The sequence below is a fragment of the Pezoporus wallicus genome, unplaced genomic scaffold, assembly GCF_028554395.1.
Source record: "Pezoporus wallicus isolate ANWC-B61680 ecotype Strahan unplaced genomic scaffold, APGP_CSIRO_Pwel_v1 contig_608, whole genome shotgun sequence".
Taxonomy (NCBI): domain Eukaryota; kingdom Metazoa; phylum Chordata; class Aves; order Psittaciformes; family Psittacidae; genus Pezoporus; species Pezoporus wallicus.
The window spans coordinates 19,097-36,989 of record NW_026639059.1 but is presented as its reverse complement, the minus strand read 5'-3'; the positions used below and the strand labels follow the sequence as shown (position 1 = coordinate 36,989).

Genomic DNA, 17,893 nt, shown 5'->3' with positions numbered 1-17,893 from the left:
AGATTATTTCCACAGATCTCAGTTGGACTTTGCTGCCTACAGGGCTATGGGGTCTCATAAGGCCTAAATATCTTTGTTTAAATGATCAAGGGCAGTTGTTCTGACAAAATTTAATTAACTCAAATATACGCAAGAGGATTGACTTACAATATTTTTACAGAACCCTGGAAGTATCCACAACACAGTAATTTAAACATAAGCTGTCATAAACACTGTCATTTCTGTGACACTATCAGTTATCTACAGATGTTTTATATCTCTGCTCATTTAGTGAATACATTTAAAAATAGAGTATTTTACAAGTCTGCAATTATTAGATGTTATTTGTATCTTACCAGATTTGTATCAACAATTCATATTTAAATGATGATGGCATAACAAACTAAGGTGTTTACCTGTTATGGGAAACCTGTAGTTCTGCCAGTAGCTGATTTTTAAACCACTGATCAAAATCCACACTATCAAATAGTTCATAAGCAGCCAATCCAACCGCATTATACACTGGGGAAAAACAATAGTTGTGCTTACTGTCTGCTTAAATGTTTAAATACTCAGTAATCAGACTAACGAAAACAACACAAAACAACACTTTTTATTACCTGAACATAATAAAGAATCAGAACTGAAGCATATCTTTCTGAAGAAAGATATAATCAGACCATGGTGGAGGGAACTCTGGAGGAACTTTTAGCAAAAGAAAGGTATTACAGAAGAAATTTCAGACACTTGAAAATAGCTAAACCCCATAAAAGTAAAGATCTTACTCTAACATCCAGAATGGTTCCACCAGTAGCTACTCTTTGCTTGTTTTGTTTGCTGGGTTTTTTTTGCCACAAAAATTGCCCAATTTGTAAAATGGGCACACTACCTCCATGAAAGCACTGTAGCTCATTTATTTGCAGAGGGGAAAGGACAGGACAGTGAGGGAGTTCGCCTGAGGGCTTGTTTCGTAAAAAGCAAAAAAAGCATCACCATATTTTTTACATGAGCATTTCACAGAAGTGAAGATTGACATCAAGTGACAGGAGAAACAGGATTTAGGTCCCATTTTCCAGATGTCTTTGGGAAAAAAAAAAAAATCTTGCAAATTTTTCACATAATTTCTAAGAAGTCAAGCACACACAGAAAAGCAGCTCTGCTACTTCAAAGATAAAGTGTAACTTAATTTACCGGCATCTTTAATCAATATAGCATTGGTATCCTCCACATTGGTAGATCCTACAAGACAAAGTTAAAATAAGGAAAAAAGTAAAACTAAAACAGAGAACATAAGTAACTTTGCACTTGCACACGTTAAATATGCTGTGACTCAAGTCTAATTCACCGTTTTTATTTTATCCATAAGTTCAGTTATTTCAGTTTTGATACTTTCTTCAGTGACTATACTAAAATGCTTTCAGACCCCATTTTTGACTGACTTCTTCAGAGATGAAGATTTTTAACAGCAACATGCAAATAAGTCCAAAACATGTATTCTAAATGAACAAACTCAAAACTTGCAAATAGCTGAAGATTGTTGACCACATGGTACTATTTACAACAAAGTTCTAGACCTAGTTCCTGTACACTTTACACACGACTGCATGCGTACTCACAACATATAAGTAAAGATTTTCCAAAATTTTAAGAACTACTGAATTCTTAATATCATCTTGTATATGAACAGTAACTCTCAGTTTAAACTTCCGAAAATAGCCACTGCCAGGGGCTACAGGAGTGAAAAAAAGGTGTATGCATACCTTTTGCCATGGAAGAATTAACTTCCACAATTCTTGGAAAACTAACTAACCTTTTACCACTACCAACATCACAGCAGAGGAAGCTATCCTGAAACTTATGTACACAAAGTATTCAATGAAGAGGTTCTGTGAAGTCAGAAACTCCTCTCAGAAAGTAAGTACTTATTTCTATTTAACAGAATCTACTCATCCAGTCTGGTAAGTTCAAACATAAAGTATTAAGTCAGGTAACGTGCAACCTGGGGAAACAACCTAGACTAAAATGACAATGAAAACAAAGTGGCAGCTACCACTAATAAAGATTTATGGCCACTATAAAACTTTGTTTGGGGATAAGAATCATTGAAATAGAATTGAAAAAAAAAACCCACAAAACTTGAACTACTCAGCCTACGAAGACTTTGGTCCTTATATAGAAAACCACTACACTTTTTAAGCAGATTCTTCAGCTTTGGAAAGTCCTCCAGACCATCTAGAACGACAGCATGACTTGAACCTTCTCCTTTATGGTTTTTTCCCCCGGGATGTTTTCAGATACGGCAGATTTACCATAAAATGTCCTGCAACATTTGAACAGGAAGCTCCCAGCAAAAAGCAGCCTACAAAATTTATGAAGGTTTTTGACCATCCTCAAGAAAGCCTGAAAGCTCCTGAGAGCAAAAATGCCCCAATTTTTGCCAGTCATCTAAACTAGTTACAGTGAAAATCAAAGGATACTTAGGATTTCCTTCTCCTAGACAGACATGGCATTTTCCTTATGGTAGGTTTAGAAATAGTTTTAAAATATTAACATGACCTTTCAAAACTACACAGTGAATGCCCTATATAAAATTAGGTATCACAAGGTAAAATCATTTAACAGTTACAAAAGCAAGTGTAAAGAATTCTACATTTTACAGCTCGTTTATTATTTAAATTACTTACCTTGTAGACTGTGAACCATTTCTAAAAGCACAGGGGCAAGAGTCTGGTTATATTCATGGAAAATATCAATAAAAAGAACTTCCGTGCATGGCTGAAAAATTAAGACATCTGCTTTAGAATCTATCAGAACAAAGGCAATTAAGGTTTTAGCATAAAATGTATTTCAAGTGCTGAATAATTTAAAATGTGATATACTGTAGCAAAACCAGTATTATATGAAATCCCAGTCTTACTACTATATAGTATGCTTAACTTTGGCTAGTTTGATGCCTGTATCTGTATCAGTCAGTTCTATGGTAGAACAACAATGGATCTGAGGACTGAAATAGCTTGTGTTGAGGACCCAGTCACCAGATTATAAGTACGTCACGGTTTTGTTTTGGATTAGCTCTAGCTGAGATATCTGGACTGAACACCCATTTGCGCTTGGAACAGAACAGATGCACAGGTTTGGGGTTTTTAGTTTTAAAATTGAGGCAACCCCTTTGAGATCTTTATGTGAAGCAAACCACAGCAATGATAACTGGAGATTCACTACAACAGCATACTTTTGATATGGTATGAAATAAAATGCTAATCCAGATGCATCTGAAATTTTCTTCATTCATCATGTCTACTAAAAAAGTCGTGGCAGTACCAGTTACCAGTTTAAAGAAGAGACAACTTCCAGTGGGTTTAATCACTAGACAATAAAAATGCTTAAGCAAACTCCTTTACCCTCCCTCCCTCATAAAATATGAAGTGCATAGTTTCCAGTGTATTTCAGCATGTTTGAGCATTGATTAAGAAACAAATTTATAGTTTCAGAAATGTCATCAGAATTAGTAAAGATTTTTTTTAAAAGCGCAACCTTACCTTTCTACCAAGTATCATCTCTCGTTACAAGAAAATTAAGAAATGCAGCCAGGAATGTTGAAAGGTTTTCTTTCAAACTGAAATACTTACTCTGAGACTATACTTCCATGAATCTCCTCCTGTCTCTTCTACAGCTATTATTTCACAAAGGAAAAAAATATTATTTCAACTCCGGTTCAAATAGACTTTATTAGACATGTGTGTATCACAGACTACTAAGAAATCTCTAGTTATGAAAACAATCTCTAGATGGCACATTCATGCATGTAACAAGTTTACCAAAAATAAACTAGCAGCGCAATAAGCAATTTTTAGAGAAAATGACGGTATGCAACTCTTGTACCATAACTAAATAAACTGTAACCAGCTACACAACATATTTCTTACTGAAGCCTTCTGGATCCTCTTCCCACATGGTTAATTCTTCCTTTGTCAGCAGGAAGTAGTGAGTGACTAATCTCCTACATATTTCCATTAATGTTGGATATGTGAAAAAAGCAGTCTTTATCTTATGAGCTTCAAGAGTTTCAGGACTGCTATCTGAAATAAAAATAGAAAATTCCATATTACAATTAAATGGCTTACAGATAAAAACCTAGTCTATTAAAATTAGAAAAAAAATCAACAGATAAGAAAGGGAAGAAAAACACCCAAGAAAACAAGGCATTTTCATGTCAGACTTCTGTAACAGACTTCTGGCGGTACTTTAAGTCAAACTTCCCAATTAATTTACTTTTAAGAGAGTTCTGTAATAGCACAATTAGACTGAAAGGTCATTCGGGCTTCACAAAGTCTTGATAATGTTTTTCAGCTAATATGCAGATGAAAAGAAAAACTTTATCTGTTGCTTTTGGCATTTATTTTTTTTTTTCATTTAGCATTACTGCTCTTACACAAAACTCAGTTTCATACTGTATGCTACAGAACCAACACAAGCACTGTATATCCATCAAATCAAGAAAAATAAATTTCGCATTCTTTTTAAAAAAAAATAATCATTCAGTTCTCAGAGTCAAATGCTACAGCTTTTATCAGATATGCCATATTCTGCTGGTCTCAAGTTACTACATTTCTCTTTCAAAAAGCTATGAAATACTGCAAACAGAAATTTCTGTTAATGATCACTGAATTTAAGACATTCTAATGTATTAACACTGAAATACATCAGTATTGGGAAGAATTTCAAATCCTGGGTTTGTACCATCTGACATGTATCAGCATGTCCATGAAACTTTTTCTTCCCCCTCCCCCCCCCAGATTTAGAAATGGAATGCTAATTGTTATCTAATCATTGCCAAATGTCAAACTAAGGAGGAATGTTGTGGGGTTTTTTTTTAATGTACTTGAATTCTACTTTTCATTATCTGTGCATACAGCAGTGTAGGAAGATTGAGAATGAAACACAGTTCTACAAAACAGAACATATGAATTGTTTTATATTCAACAGCATGTCAAATTCAGTGTCTTTCAGAGTAGTGGTGTTAGTTAATTCCAACAAATGCTCCATTTTACCAAACATTTCTCAAGGGAAAGATGCATGAAAACATTTGATGAGAATAAACCAAATTCCATACCTCAATAATTTTTAAAATTAGTTCAATACAAAATAAAATCAATAGACTTCTCCTGTATTTAAAATTGGCTTAACAAGTCACTGCTTACATACATTAATACATTTACCATCAAAATAAGAATTATCAACATAGAGACAGCAGCATACGTTACTAACTATTAAAGTGCTTCAAAAGAATGTCTTAAAGGAATTTTACTGTTGGGAGCAACTAGCAAAATGTTTAGCAAGATACAAAAAGTTTTTTCAGTAAATAGCAGCAGTACCTTCAATATTTTTGGATGGCTTGTATGCGTAATTTTTTACAATCATCTTAATGAGATTCATGCACTGCACAATAAACTGCTCAAATACAATTCCTTCACCGGCCTCCGTGAAAACGTAGCTTACAGCAAACTCCAGTGACCTCTGAATCAAAGAGGTGAATGAAAAAGGATGTTGATCCAGGAAGTCCAAAAGCTAAAAATTAAGGAAGTACAGAAGAAAGAAAGAAAACAGATCACTTTGTGTGCAAGTCTCACATGCTTTCATAAACTAGCTATCAAAAACAAGTGTCAATTTACATAAAAATCTGGAAAAGAAACCAGACACAGACAGAAAATTAGTAAGGTACTAGGAAGATCCACGGTTAATGAAGCATTAGTTTGCCCTGAAATTCTTGATTCATATTCAAAATTACCTTTTTAAAAGTTTAAGGAACAATACCCATTTTTAACTAGACCAGCTTGCTAGCAACACGGTATATAAGACATATCAACCACAGTTATTTTAGTAAATAGTCTACCCTATGTGAATTACTGTTAAGTAAAAGATTCATAAGGGAAGTAACTTTTTATTCCTTTTTCTCCCCCTCAGCTGCAATACCAGCACTTGCTTCTTCAGCGTAGCTTTTCCAATTACAGATCTAGGATGTATCAGTCAATTCCTTTAATCTGCTCTACTCTGCAAAAATGCCTACAACTAAATTCTTGCATATGAATTTCTACAGGTAGTAAATTATATATTAAAGTGTATTTTCAGGTTTATGAAAAAGATGCATATGCCTCACACATTTTATGTTAGTTCAAAGTAAGAAGAATTATGACAAAGACCAAAAATGCTGGATGAGAGCACTTTCAGCTCAATTGTGGTGAAGCAGACAGGTGCTTCCCACATCATATAATTAGGCTGGATATTTATATAACATCCATGGCCCCAAAACAGAATCCAAAACCAATGGGAATTCTGCACATTTCATATATTTTAAAAACAGAGCAAATGACAATGCTAAAATTACCTTCCGATAACATATGAAATTTAATGGTTGCAGGGAATTAGCCAACAACTCCAAAGGCACTATATAATACAAAAGTCACAGAGGATAGGAGAGCTTTTCTGTTAATTTTCTTTCAATAAACTAAAAGTGGCTAGTTACCCAGTAAAACTTAGTGTCTTCAAAATAACAAATCTAACTGCTTATATAAACCAGATGAAAAGTTTCTCTCTTCTTTACTTAATGCTGATATCAATGTTTAAGCAAAACTTCCAGAATTCTTTTTTTGAGCAAAATCCTAGCTAAGTAATTTATTTACAGAATGCATTTAATTTTGTTTGAGCTAAGGAAATGTATTCTTCAAGCCAACTTATGTCAACATAAAAAAACAGACACCCTTTTTTAAAAAATAAACCTCAAAAATACACTTCATAACAATGAACTTTGAAATTGCAGTACTTTCCATTTCTTTAAATGGATCTGAAACCTATTCACTTTAAGACACATAAATATCCAAATGGAGACCACTCCTCCAGAATGGTAAACTACGCAGTAACTGAATGAAAAATTTACTTACCACTTTAGTGAACAGAATTATAGTTTTTTCTACACGATCTCTGCATAAGTTTTCTGCTCTTATACTTCTACCTGGTGAATCAGATATTTATGGTAAATCAGATATTCAGCAACTGTCAGAGTTTTCTTTTGGATAGCTAAGCTTTATAAAATTAACTCTGGAGAACAATTTGTTTTTTCTGCGTTTCAGGGATCACGTCAGCTAGAAAAAAGTTCTACAGCAGAATAAATTCAAAGACAAATTCAAGGTAATGAGTAGTGGGGAAAAAAAAAAACAGAACAGTCTCTAACCATTTCTCTCAGCTGTAGTGAAATTCACTGTTACTGATCACAATAAAACAACTGGGACATCATTACAGAGAGTTCAGTGATAAAAAAATAAGATAATGCAAACAAATGCTGGCATGGACAAGAAGTCAAAAAACATCAAAAAGATTAACATTTCCTTTTATTAAAACTATGGTATATACTTGTTACATAATGATATGTGCTTTTCAAAAAACTCCACCTTAAAAAAAATAATTGATTATGGACACTGGAGAACATTCTGAATTTACAAAAAAAAATAAATCAAAAAATAAGTAAGAAAACTAACAAAAAAAAACAACACACAGATAAAGCTTTTGGAAAAAAATGAAAAAAATAGTGATAATGAAGGCATACATGAAAACCCTGTGATATAATTCATGTAAACACTAGTCTTGTAAGGTAGTCATGCCTGCTTTTGCAAAACAATGTATTGATTAGAAAAGTGGAAATGGGGAGGGGTGGGGCGGTTAGCTCAGTTCTTATCTTAGGACACTCAAACCCTACAGTCCTCATGTTCTATGGGACTAAGATAACCACCAAGCTTCAGATGGGATAGCTTTCAATTCAGTTCATTAAGTCTAGGCAACTATCTTGTCGAAAATGAAAGGGCCAGAAAGAGTGTAACTATAATGTAGCAGAGGAGCAAACGCGTGCAGAGAAGCCAGCAGCTTAGATTACTAAAGGTACTTGGCACTGAACACAGCAGCACTTTTCATCTTTTTTAGAAATAAGGCTTGGAGCCCAAATCAGCCCCCGTCAGCTAAATACAGGCTTCTGAGACAAGTACCTTCATTTATAGAAAAGAAAATTAAAAAGATAGAACAATAAAAAAAATAATTTCCTACTCAGTTTAGACATCTATTCTCAGGCAAAGTGTTGCTGAAGCCTAAAGGAATGACTTGACATGCTTCAGACACATTAATGGCTTGCACCAGGTCTACTACAATTATACAAGCAAGCAAACAGGAGAGAGTTCAGATGTAACACTGCCAACATGCCTCTTTTTGCTTGCTCCAGCTAACTCCCCTGAAAAAGCACTAACACCTGCTAACTATGCATTATGTATGTGTTGACTGTGTTAACATGTGCTTGCTTGTCTCAGACTACTACTCTTGCAGTTATAAATTACATACAGAGGAATTTGGTCTTTATTTCCCACTTGACATACCAAAATATATGGCAAACTCCAGGAAAAAAGAAAACCTAAAATTCTCCCAAAAAAAAAACCAAACCAAACAAAACAAGAAACCTCAAAACTACCTGCTTTTTAGTAACATCTGGTTTTTTTTTTCTTTGATTAGCAGTATCCTACCAAGTATAATTTTGGTGGGATTTTAGTCTGCTGCTATAAAAGGATATGTTTTATTTAGGTCAGACAGTTCTAGCAGCATTTAAAGAAATAGCTTTGCACATATACATTATTACTGATGATGCAATATTATGCATATTATGTGTTCATCCAGGTCCTAATATTTAACAACCAACAGAAGCAAGAATATTCAGGCACTTACTACACTCCAGAAATTGTTTCAGCCGTTCAAATACTGCATGTAGAAAGCCCTGAAAAATATAGAAATATATGTGATTTTAAAGATGAAGCTTAATTTTTACTGTATTATGAAAAAAAAGTTGAGTCAAACTAAAGTCAGCTCAGATGTGTTAGTACCTCAGACATCACCTGTTCATTTATCTCGGACAATTTCTTCATGAAAGAAAGAATTAGCTATCTAACAGACTGCATATCTGATCCAAACCAAACTTATTAGTACCAGACAATCACCAAAGCTCTCCAATAGAGGGAAGCAGAGGTAAATACAGACAAACACTTTACAATCTGCTTATCCAGTTTTACCCTGTTCTCAACTTCCTAGTTTAGGTCATAGGTACCCAAGTCTTCAAGGAAAGCAGGCTGTGATTGGAATTAAGGTAGGTGCTTGGGTGTCTTTCTTGTTTTGCCGCTTCCCCCCAGTATGGGCTATAAACCATAGGCTTTCATCTCAATCAGAAATATTATGTTAATAGAATTTGATAGGACAAATATGCCATTACAGTCATCATTAAATGAAAACATTCTCTTCAAATTACGGGAGAGAACCCATACATCTTTCAGTAGGCAACAGGGTGTCACTGTCATGTAACGTAAATTGGAAGGGGTATGTTTTCTTTTTTAAAGATCATGCTATTGGCAGCACAGTATTTAGGATCTGACAGCTCTTAACTGAGGGGAAGACAACTTTTGAGAGTGTGCTGCTTGATCTTCCTTTACAGAATACAAATGTGTGCATTTCAATGATTCTTAAAATAACACCACCTAAAATCATCACAAAGGATTTCTAGTCTAGAACTACAGATATATGTCACTTACCATCACCTCTGCATTCCAGTGAGGCTCTACAAACCCATGGACAGTCAGTTTACGAAGCACTAAGAAAAAGAAAGAAATTACTTGTACAAATATTTCTCAGCCCTTGTTCCAACAGATTTCAGAACAAGATTACAATTACAGTTGCTGCGCCTTTCTTCCAATTCTCCATATTAAAACATATGTTTCTTTTTGGGCCTTTAGGCCTCAACCATACCTAACATGAATCTAATCTTCTTGAAATTACTTTAATATTTGGTACACTATGTGTAAAATAAATAGGACTCCAAGAATTACTGACTCAAGCAGAATTATGCAAAAGCTGTAGGAATTCAACGTCTGAAAGGCTCTCCAGCAGGAAAAGAGGCAAGTATAGTCAAGCAGTGTCTGTAAGCCATCTTACGAATTTTCTCAGTTTTATTCTTGCTGGTAACCCAGAAAAACCACATGCTGCACCTTCTGAAACAATTCAATAAAGGGAGCACCTACATTGAAAAATTGAGGTGTGTGCAGTGCTTGCAAAGCAGCAATGTACAGTAAGGATATGTATTCATCACACTGATAAGTACTCGAGTATCAACCTAAATCTGAACTCACTGCTAAGGCTACCTTTTCACTGAACACAAGGTAAACTTAAAATTCATTGCTCAGTTTCTTAAGTGCATAAAGATAGACAACAAGCCTAAATTACAACACACAAAGCATCCTGTTATGCCTTTCACTTTCCCACCTCCTAGACTTCTCACAGTATCAGAATGGTACATACTGAGAAATAGGATTACCTTCTCCCCCTTCCATGTGAACACTCCTTATGGCCTTGCTAAAGGTGCACATAAAATAAAATGTACCCGCTTTTCCCAAAGGACATGGTTGTGTTAGAGAGTGCAAATTCTTTACCAAAGAAATCCTACTCATTCACTGTTGAGAAAACTTGTTTGATCCTCATATTTAATATCATTCTATATTATTACCTTTCAATGACAACAAGGTTCTTTCTAGTGAATTTGTGGCTCCAGTTTCATCCCCTGTACAAATTTGCTGGAGAAATGTATCTGTATGATGATTCCACAAGGAACATGCAAAACTATAAATGCCTGATGTAAGCTGCAAAAAGAAGAAAAACAACAATATATTTGATTTTCTGAATTTTGGATATAGTATAATAAATTCCTACATTTTAAAGGCCAGATTGACTATTCAATTATTTAATCCATCCTCTTGTGTGTCATCGGCCACAGTGCTTCACTTGCTGCTTTCCTACTGATCCAAAGACATTCTGCAGAAAAATACCTTGTCTTAATATGAATACAGACTCACCTGCTTCTGACTACTTGGTCTATGATTCTATCACCTTAATGACAACTATTCAGGCCTATTTTCTTATCTGATTCTCATTAAATACAGCCACAGGTCTACAATACTGTATAAGGCTTCCTTACCATCTCCTCTCCCACAAGACTTAAAACTGTTTGTCTTACAGTGCAGTTGATAATTTGAATCAAATTAGTCTGGGACAGCAGTTACATGCCTATCTCTACTAAACGTAACAAACAATGACTACACTGGAAAGAACTTTGTTTTGCTGGTATCTGCAAACTCTGACTTTTTGCCTCAAAATATTTAAAGTACAGAATGACAAGTAGTTTCTAATCAGCCAGCAGTGAACAAATCTTAATTTATATTACAGTTTCCAAAAAGTGCTTACCTGATAAAGATACCTGGAGTATAAACAGAAAGTAAAGAATTTCTCATTCAGTTACAGTAGCACTTGACAGCTTCATAGTTAAGGGAGAAACTGTGCATAGTCTGCTACATGTAACATCAATGGAATCAAAAGTACACAACTTGTTTATTTGGTTCCTTTGACTGCGTAAAGGTGAGAGAGTAAAAACTCTTGATAATTACTCAATGATGTGTTCATAGAGTTGTAAAAACACATCACTGAATAATTATCAATAGTTTCAACCTATATGCATTTTGGATGTTGACTTTCGGTATTGGGAATGTGTCTTAGAAAAATCGTAATAGTAAGCAGTAACAACTCACAGTTAACAACAAGAATCTCACAACAACAAACCACAACAAACAACAAACAGACAATTCAAAGCAGCAATTAGTCCTAATAAGAGAATATACTCTTGATAAATGCATTTGTTAACCAGTGTACCTTAGTACTAAAAAAACTTAAAACAATAATTGATTTATTAACAAACGAGGGGCATCCAGACTTCTTTGGGCAACCTCCTCCACCATTTCACTGCCTTCACAGTGAAGAATCTTTTCCTATTATCTAATCTAAATCTACTGTCAGCTTAAAGCCATTCCACTTCTCCTGTCACTACATTTCTTTGTAAAAAGTCCCTCTTCAGATTTTCTGTAGGCCCCCTTTAGGGACTGGAAGGTGCTCTAAGGTCTCTCCAGCTCTTCTCCAGGCTGAACAACCCCACATCTCTCAGTCTGTCTCCACAGCAGAGGTGCTCCAGCCCTTGGAGCATCTGTGTGGCCTCCTCAGCACTCCCTAACAGGTCCATGTCCCTCTTGTGTTGTGGGCCCCAGAGCTGAATGCAGGACTGCAGGTAGAGTCTCAAAAGAGCAAAGCAGAGGGGGAGAATCCCCTCCCTTGACCTGCTGGCCACATTCATTTTGATGCAGCCCAGTATATGGCTGGCTTTCTGGCCTGCAAGCACAAACTGCTGCCTCATGTTGAGCTTCTCAGCAATCAACATCAAGTCCTTTTCCACAGGGCTGCTCTCAGTCTTCTCAATCATTCTCTGTGCAGCCTGCAGCTGTGCCTGGGATTGCCCTGACCCAGTCCAAAACCCAGTGCAAGACCTTGCACTTGGCCTTGTTGAACTTCGTAAGGTTGGCACTGGCCACCTCTTGAGCCTGTCCAAGGTCCCTCTGGATGGCATCCTTTCCCTCCAGCGTATCAACCACACCACAAAGCTTGGTGTCATCAGCAAACTTGCTGAGGGCTCATTCAATCCCATTGTCCATGTCACCAACAAAGATAATGAACAGGACCGGTCCCAACACGACCCCCTGAGGAACACCATTCATTACCCATCTTCAGTTAGACATTGAACCCTTGACTACAGCATCTAGAGAGCAACCATTCAGGCAATTCCTTATCTACCACATGGTCCATCTGTCAAACCATGTCTCTCCATTTTAGAGACAAGTATGACAAGTATATACAAGTTCAGGAGTGTTGCATCATGACTAGAAGGAAGTGCACCAGGAGGGCCAGGAAACCTCCTTGGATGGATAAGGAGCTGCTGAGGAAACTTAGAGGGGAAAAAAGAGGTTTATAAAAAGCAGAAGCAAGGTCACATGGCATGGGAAGAATACAGGGATGTTGTCTGGGAACCTAGGGACCAGGTTAGGAAATGTAAGGCCCAGTTAGAATTAAACTTGGCTAGGGATGTGAAAGATAACAGGAAGGGATTCTATAGGTACGTAGTGAATAAAAGACAGACTAGGGACAATGGGGGCCCTCTCTGGAAGCTATCGGGAGAACTGGCTACAATGAATTTGGAGAAGGCTGAGGTTCTGAATGACTTCTTTGCCTCGGTCTTCACTGGCAAAGGCTCTGACCACACCATCCGAGTCTTGGAAGGCAGATACAGGGACGGTGAGAATGAAGACCCTAGGCCCACTGTAGGAGAGGATCAGGTTCGAGAATATCTTAAGAACCTGAACATGCAAAAGGCCATGGGCCTGATGAAATCCATCCGCGGGTCCTGAAGGAGCTGGTGAATGAAGTTGCTAAGCCACTGTCCTTCATATTTGAAAAAGCATGGCAGTCAGGGGGAGTTCCCTGGTGGTGTTCAAGGCCAGGCTGGTCAGAGCCTTGGGTAACATGGCTTAGTGTGAGGCGTCCCTGCCCACAGCAGGGGGGTTGGAACTAGATGATCTTAAGGTCATTTTCAACCCTAACTATTCTATTATTCTAAGATTCTATAACAAGGCTGTATAAGCAGTACCTTGATTTAGGAGAGCTCTAGAAAAGAAGTCATTATCTTGCTCACGCTTTATTGCTTTGGAATTAATATCAATACCTTTTGGAATTAATTCCATAATACATGATTATCCAGATCATGTATAATGGCCTAATAAATTTCAAAATATAAACAAGTATTTCCTATACAGAGATTATATTCATCTGTACCTATATACAGCAGAGAGAGAAAACACACTGTTCCTCTACACACACATCTCATAGCAATGTATCATAGTTTCAGTCCTGTTCTATTACAGGAGTCAGCCTTCCGTGCCTCAGACTCCTGATTAAAATTTCACTTTAATAATTACACAGCCAGAATTTTTTTTCTTCATAGATAAACAGGCAAAACTTCAGAAATAGTCTTCATTATCTGTCCTATACTCTTTTATTTAAAATGGAGGAATAAAATAAAATTTTGAAAATTCAAGTGTAACATGTTTGGAAAAGATGTTTAACTCCCTAAATTCAGTACTACATCACTGCCTAACTCCAAATGGGATTGGAGATGCAACAACCTACAGCCACAGGTCATTCTGTGTTCTAATCAGTGGTTTCTTGCAGTGGAGAACGTAAGCTGCAAGAGACAAAATTATGCATTTGTATTTACATATTGCCTTTTAATTAACCTGGAGAAAGAAATTAATCTGGAAAAAAAACCAAACATTTCCACTGATAATAATAGCCCAAAATAATATTGTATGGAAACCTTAAAAACAGTATTTCTAAAAGATTATAAAACAAGATTATGTTGAATTATGAGTCCAGAGCACAATTCCAAGATACTGCAAATTTATATATAATCAGATCTGCTGTACAGAATGATAACATTAGGTTGATATGCAGATATTGTTCTGTATATGAACATATCTGCTTCTTAACACAAGTTACTATAACAACAAGCTACATGCAAAATTAGTAAAGATCTCAAAAAGATTTCACCTAGAAACTGACTTTCAGTTATTTCATATTTTACATACACCCACCAAAGTAAGAGCACTTCAAAGACAGACACTACAGTCAACATATGTGCCATTAATGCACTGCCAGCTAACCACAGGAAGTGGCAAGCACGTACAATACATGGACTACGCACTCTGCAACCATGCATCACATTACTTACATCATAGAAAAGCTTTCTATCTGCAGCCAGGCGTTTGGATGCCAGGGTCTTCGTAACATGGTATAAGGTAAGTAGAGCTCTGTGTTGTTGAAGATCATCTTGGACCTTCACAGATTCTAGAAGAGTGGGTATAAGTTCTGGCCATTGCCTTGGGCAGTCCACTCTGGCAACTTTAGCAATTAGTACAGAGATCTGAGTTGCTATCTGCAAAAAACATGGAACAGAACAGGTACCACAAAGTCAAAGATCAGTTAAATGAGCAATGCAGAAATTAATAACCTACCCTAAATAAAAAAAAAATAATATGGATTGCTAGATTGTGTGTTTTCTTTCACCTCAAACTATTTTTTATTTTGCTAAATGCAAATATACACAGAGAAAAAAAAAGTTAGTCTTCTATTGTACGTTTACAGTAAATGTTTACATAAAATGCTTATCTGGCCGTGATGTTTAAATTTTACATAAAGACTACCAAATATTTCGTCTAGGAATCACAGAAATGAAGAAACAGACATCTGGGAGCCGATTCTACTTGGTGATCTTTTCTATTACTTTCTACAAGCAAACACAGACTGCTGAATACAAACACAGACTGCTGAATACATACTGGTTATTTCTGCTATACCGAAGTTTTAGCTTTTAGACAGAGACACTCCCTCCCCACAGGCAGATGTGCCTGTAAGGCACAGTTCCAGCCCATCAGCTTAAGCTGAGACTCTCACTTGTTCCAGATCCTCACACCATGGGCCACAGGCATCTACACTACCCTCACCATCCAACTCTGGCTGCTGGCACCAAATTCCACTCATGTCAGTCTTGCCAGCAGCTGGCACCTGGCTGTTGCAGCATGAACATACAGTGAAAAGAGTGAGATTATGCAAAAAAGTAGTTAAGGGAGTCAATCGGAAGACAGGCCAGATGGTGGCGATTAGGTGCAGGGCTTGCTCAGACATGGGTACTGACAAGCTGTGAGTTTACATGACTGGCCCTTTTTATACTCTCTGTCTATTCCCCAGTTTGCTGTTCCACAACTCCCTTCCCCTAAACATTCCTTAACAGATTTTGTATAATCCCTCACAAGACCACCTCAAATATCCAAAACCTTCAGTCTTGTTTTCCTGTTTTTATCCCATTAGTCTTTAAAAAATTCGTGATTGGATTAATGAAGCAGATGCTCTCACCTTCAAAATACCCTTAACAACTACAACCACACTTCCAGCCTAGAGAACTCACTTCCTTATGCTACCAAAAGGAATCCAAGCAATTTACAGGCACAACAGGCCATGTCCTCCTTTACTGCTTCCTTAGCTGTTTAATCTGAAATCTGACCACCCCACAAAATTTCCTACAATATTAATTCCTACCCACTCGCTTAGGGTGAAGATTTGTTTCAGAAGAGCTGTAAGTCTTATTTATTTTTTGATCAAGTGATGTCAACTGGAAGGAGGGAGCAAGTAAACTCTTCTCCACATGTGATACAAGAAGCAAGCCTTCCAGGGGTACCAGGCGCACTTTTCCTTGAGAACAGCCTTTTTAACTGAAGGGGAAAAAAAAAAAAAAAAAGAAAGAACCAACCCAAAACAAAGATTCTCTGTTCCTTCTATGTTAAATGTCTTCACAGGATGGAAATTATGCTCCCAACCATGGTATGTTGTGTTTTAGTTCCCCCCTTCCCCCTAGAAGTCAACTTGTATCATCACATCTCAATTCTATGTCTAATTCTTCTACTTTTTTATTCATTCTTTTTTTCTTTTTATACATTAAGAGGACATATTTTTTCTACCTTGATGCATAAAGTGCAATCAGATAGTAATTGTGTTACAACTTATCTGTGACTGGAAAACAGCACTTATCAGAAACACAGACTATCAAAACTCAGACATATCAGACAGACTAGGGACTAAAAGAAAGGTGCCTCTGAAAGAAAACCTCAAGATTTTTACAGCGCAGATTGGGGAATAAGGGCAATAGAAGGGGAGATTAAGTCTGCAAACGTACTTCAGTATAACAATATCTGAGCAATCATTTAGAAGCAGGCTGCTAGCATAAAAACAGAACAAAAACCTCCAAGCTTAAAACACCACAACTCAAAAATACCATAGGAACACACACATAAAGCTGCTAGTCTTTACAAAGTCAGTTAAAGTTCCAATCTCAGGCTGCAAATAAAGTCTCAGAACTACAGAATATCAGCAGGGCAATTTGTAACTACATACTACTATAACTTTAACCTCTATCGTTTTAGAAAGCTAATGAAGGTATGGAAAAATTGACAGAAAGTTTGAGTTGCTTTATATTCAATGCAGTTAACATTAGATTTTTAGAAATATAAATCTCATGCAACCACTTCAAAATTACATACTTGATACATTTCATACAACCTAGTAGGAGCATAAATAACAAACTTTATGACAAACATGACATACTGCGTAGGTTCTTTTGGTTGAAATAAAGAAACAAGTAATATAGAATCATAGAATAGTTAGGGTTGGAAAGGACCTTAAGATCATCAAGCTCCAACACCCCTGCTATGAGCAGGGACACCTCACACTAAACCATGTCACCCAAGGCTCTGACCAGCCTGGCCTTGAACACCACCAGGGATGAAGCATTCACAACTTCCTTGGGCAACCCATTCCAGTGCCTCACCACCCTCACAGGAAAGAGCTTCTTCCTTATATCCAATCTAAACTTCCCCTGTTTAAGTTTTAACCCGTTACCCCTTGTCCTGTCACTACAGTCCCTAATGAAGAGTCCCTCTCCAGCATCCCTATAGGCCCCCTTCAGGTACTGGAAGGCTGCTATGAGGTCTCCACGCAGCCTTCTCTTCTCCAGGCTCAACAGCCCCAACTTCCTCAGCCTGTCTTCATACAGGAGGTGCTCCAGTACCTGATCATCCTCGTGGACCTCCTCTGGACTTGTTCCAACAGTTCCATGTCCTGTACACAATACTCCAAGTGAGGTCTCACGAGAGAAAGAGTAGAGGGGCAGGATCACCTCCTTCAACTTGCTGGTCACACTCCTTTTGATGCAGCCCAGGATGCGATACCCTTTCTGGGCTGTGAGCGCATACTGGCGGCGCATGTTCAATTTCTCATCGACCAACACCCCCAAGTCCTTCTCCGCAGGGCTGCTCTGAATCTCTTCTCTGCCCAACCTGTAGCTGTGCCTGGGATTGCT

The 17,893-nt window shown here is 37.0% G+C and overlaps 1 protein-coding gene across 1 annotated transcript in view; it reads right to left on the bottom strand.

Annotated features, from left to right (window-relative positions):
- Positions 1–17,893, bottom strand: part of IPO11 (importin 11) — a 94,543-nt gene that overhangs the window by 59,551 nt on the left and 17,099 nt on the right. The window contains exons 6-16 of the mRNA XM_057413566.1: positions 14,714–14,917; positions 10,559–10,691; positions 9,591–9,649; positions 8,737–8,785; positions 6,918–6,988; positions 5,355–5,547; positions 3,906–4,058; positions 3,609–3,652; positions 2,664–2,754; positions 1,171–1,218; positions 396–501 (exon numbers count right to left, since the gene is read on the bottom strand). Of these exons, the coding sequence (XP_057269549.1) occupies positions 396–501; positions 1,171–1,218; positions 2,664–2,754; positions 3,609–3,652; positions 3,906–4,058; positions 5,355–5,547; positions 6,918–6,988; positions 8,737–8,785; positions 9,591–9,649; positions 10,559–10,691; positions 14,714–14,917 (1,151 nt within the window). The remainder of the gene's footprint in view (positions 1–395; positions 502–1,170; positions 1,219–2,663; positions 2,755–3,608; positions 3,653–3,905; positions 4,059–5,354; positions 5,548–6,917; positions 6,989–8,736; positions 8,786–9,590; positions 9,650–10,558; positions 10,692–14,713; positions 14,918–17,893) is intronic.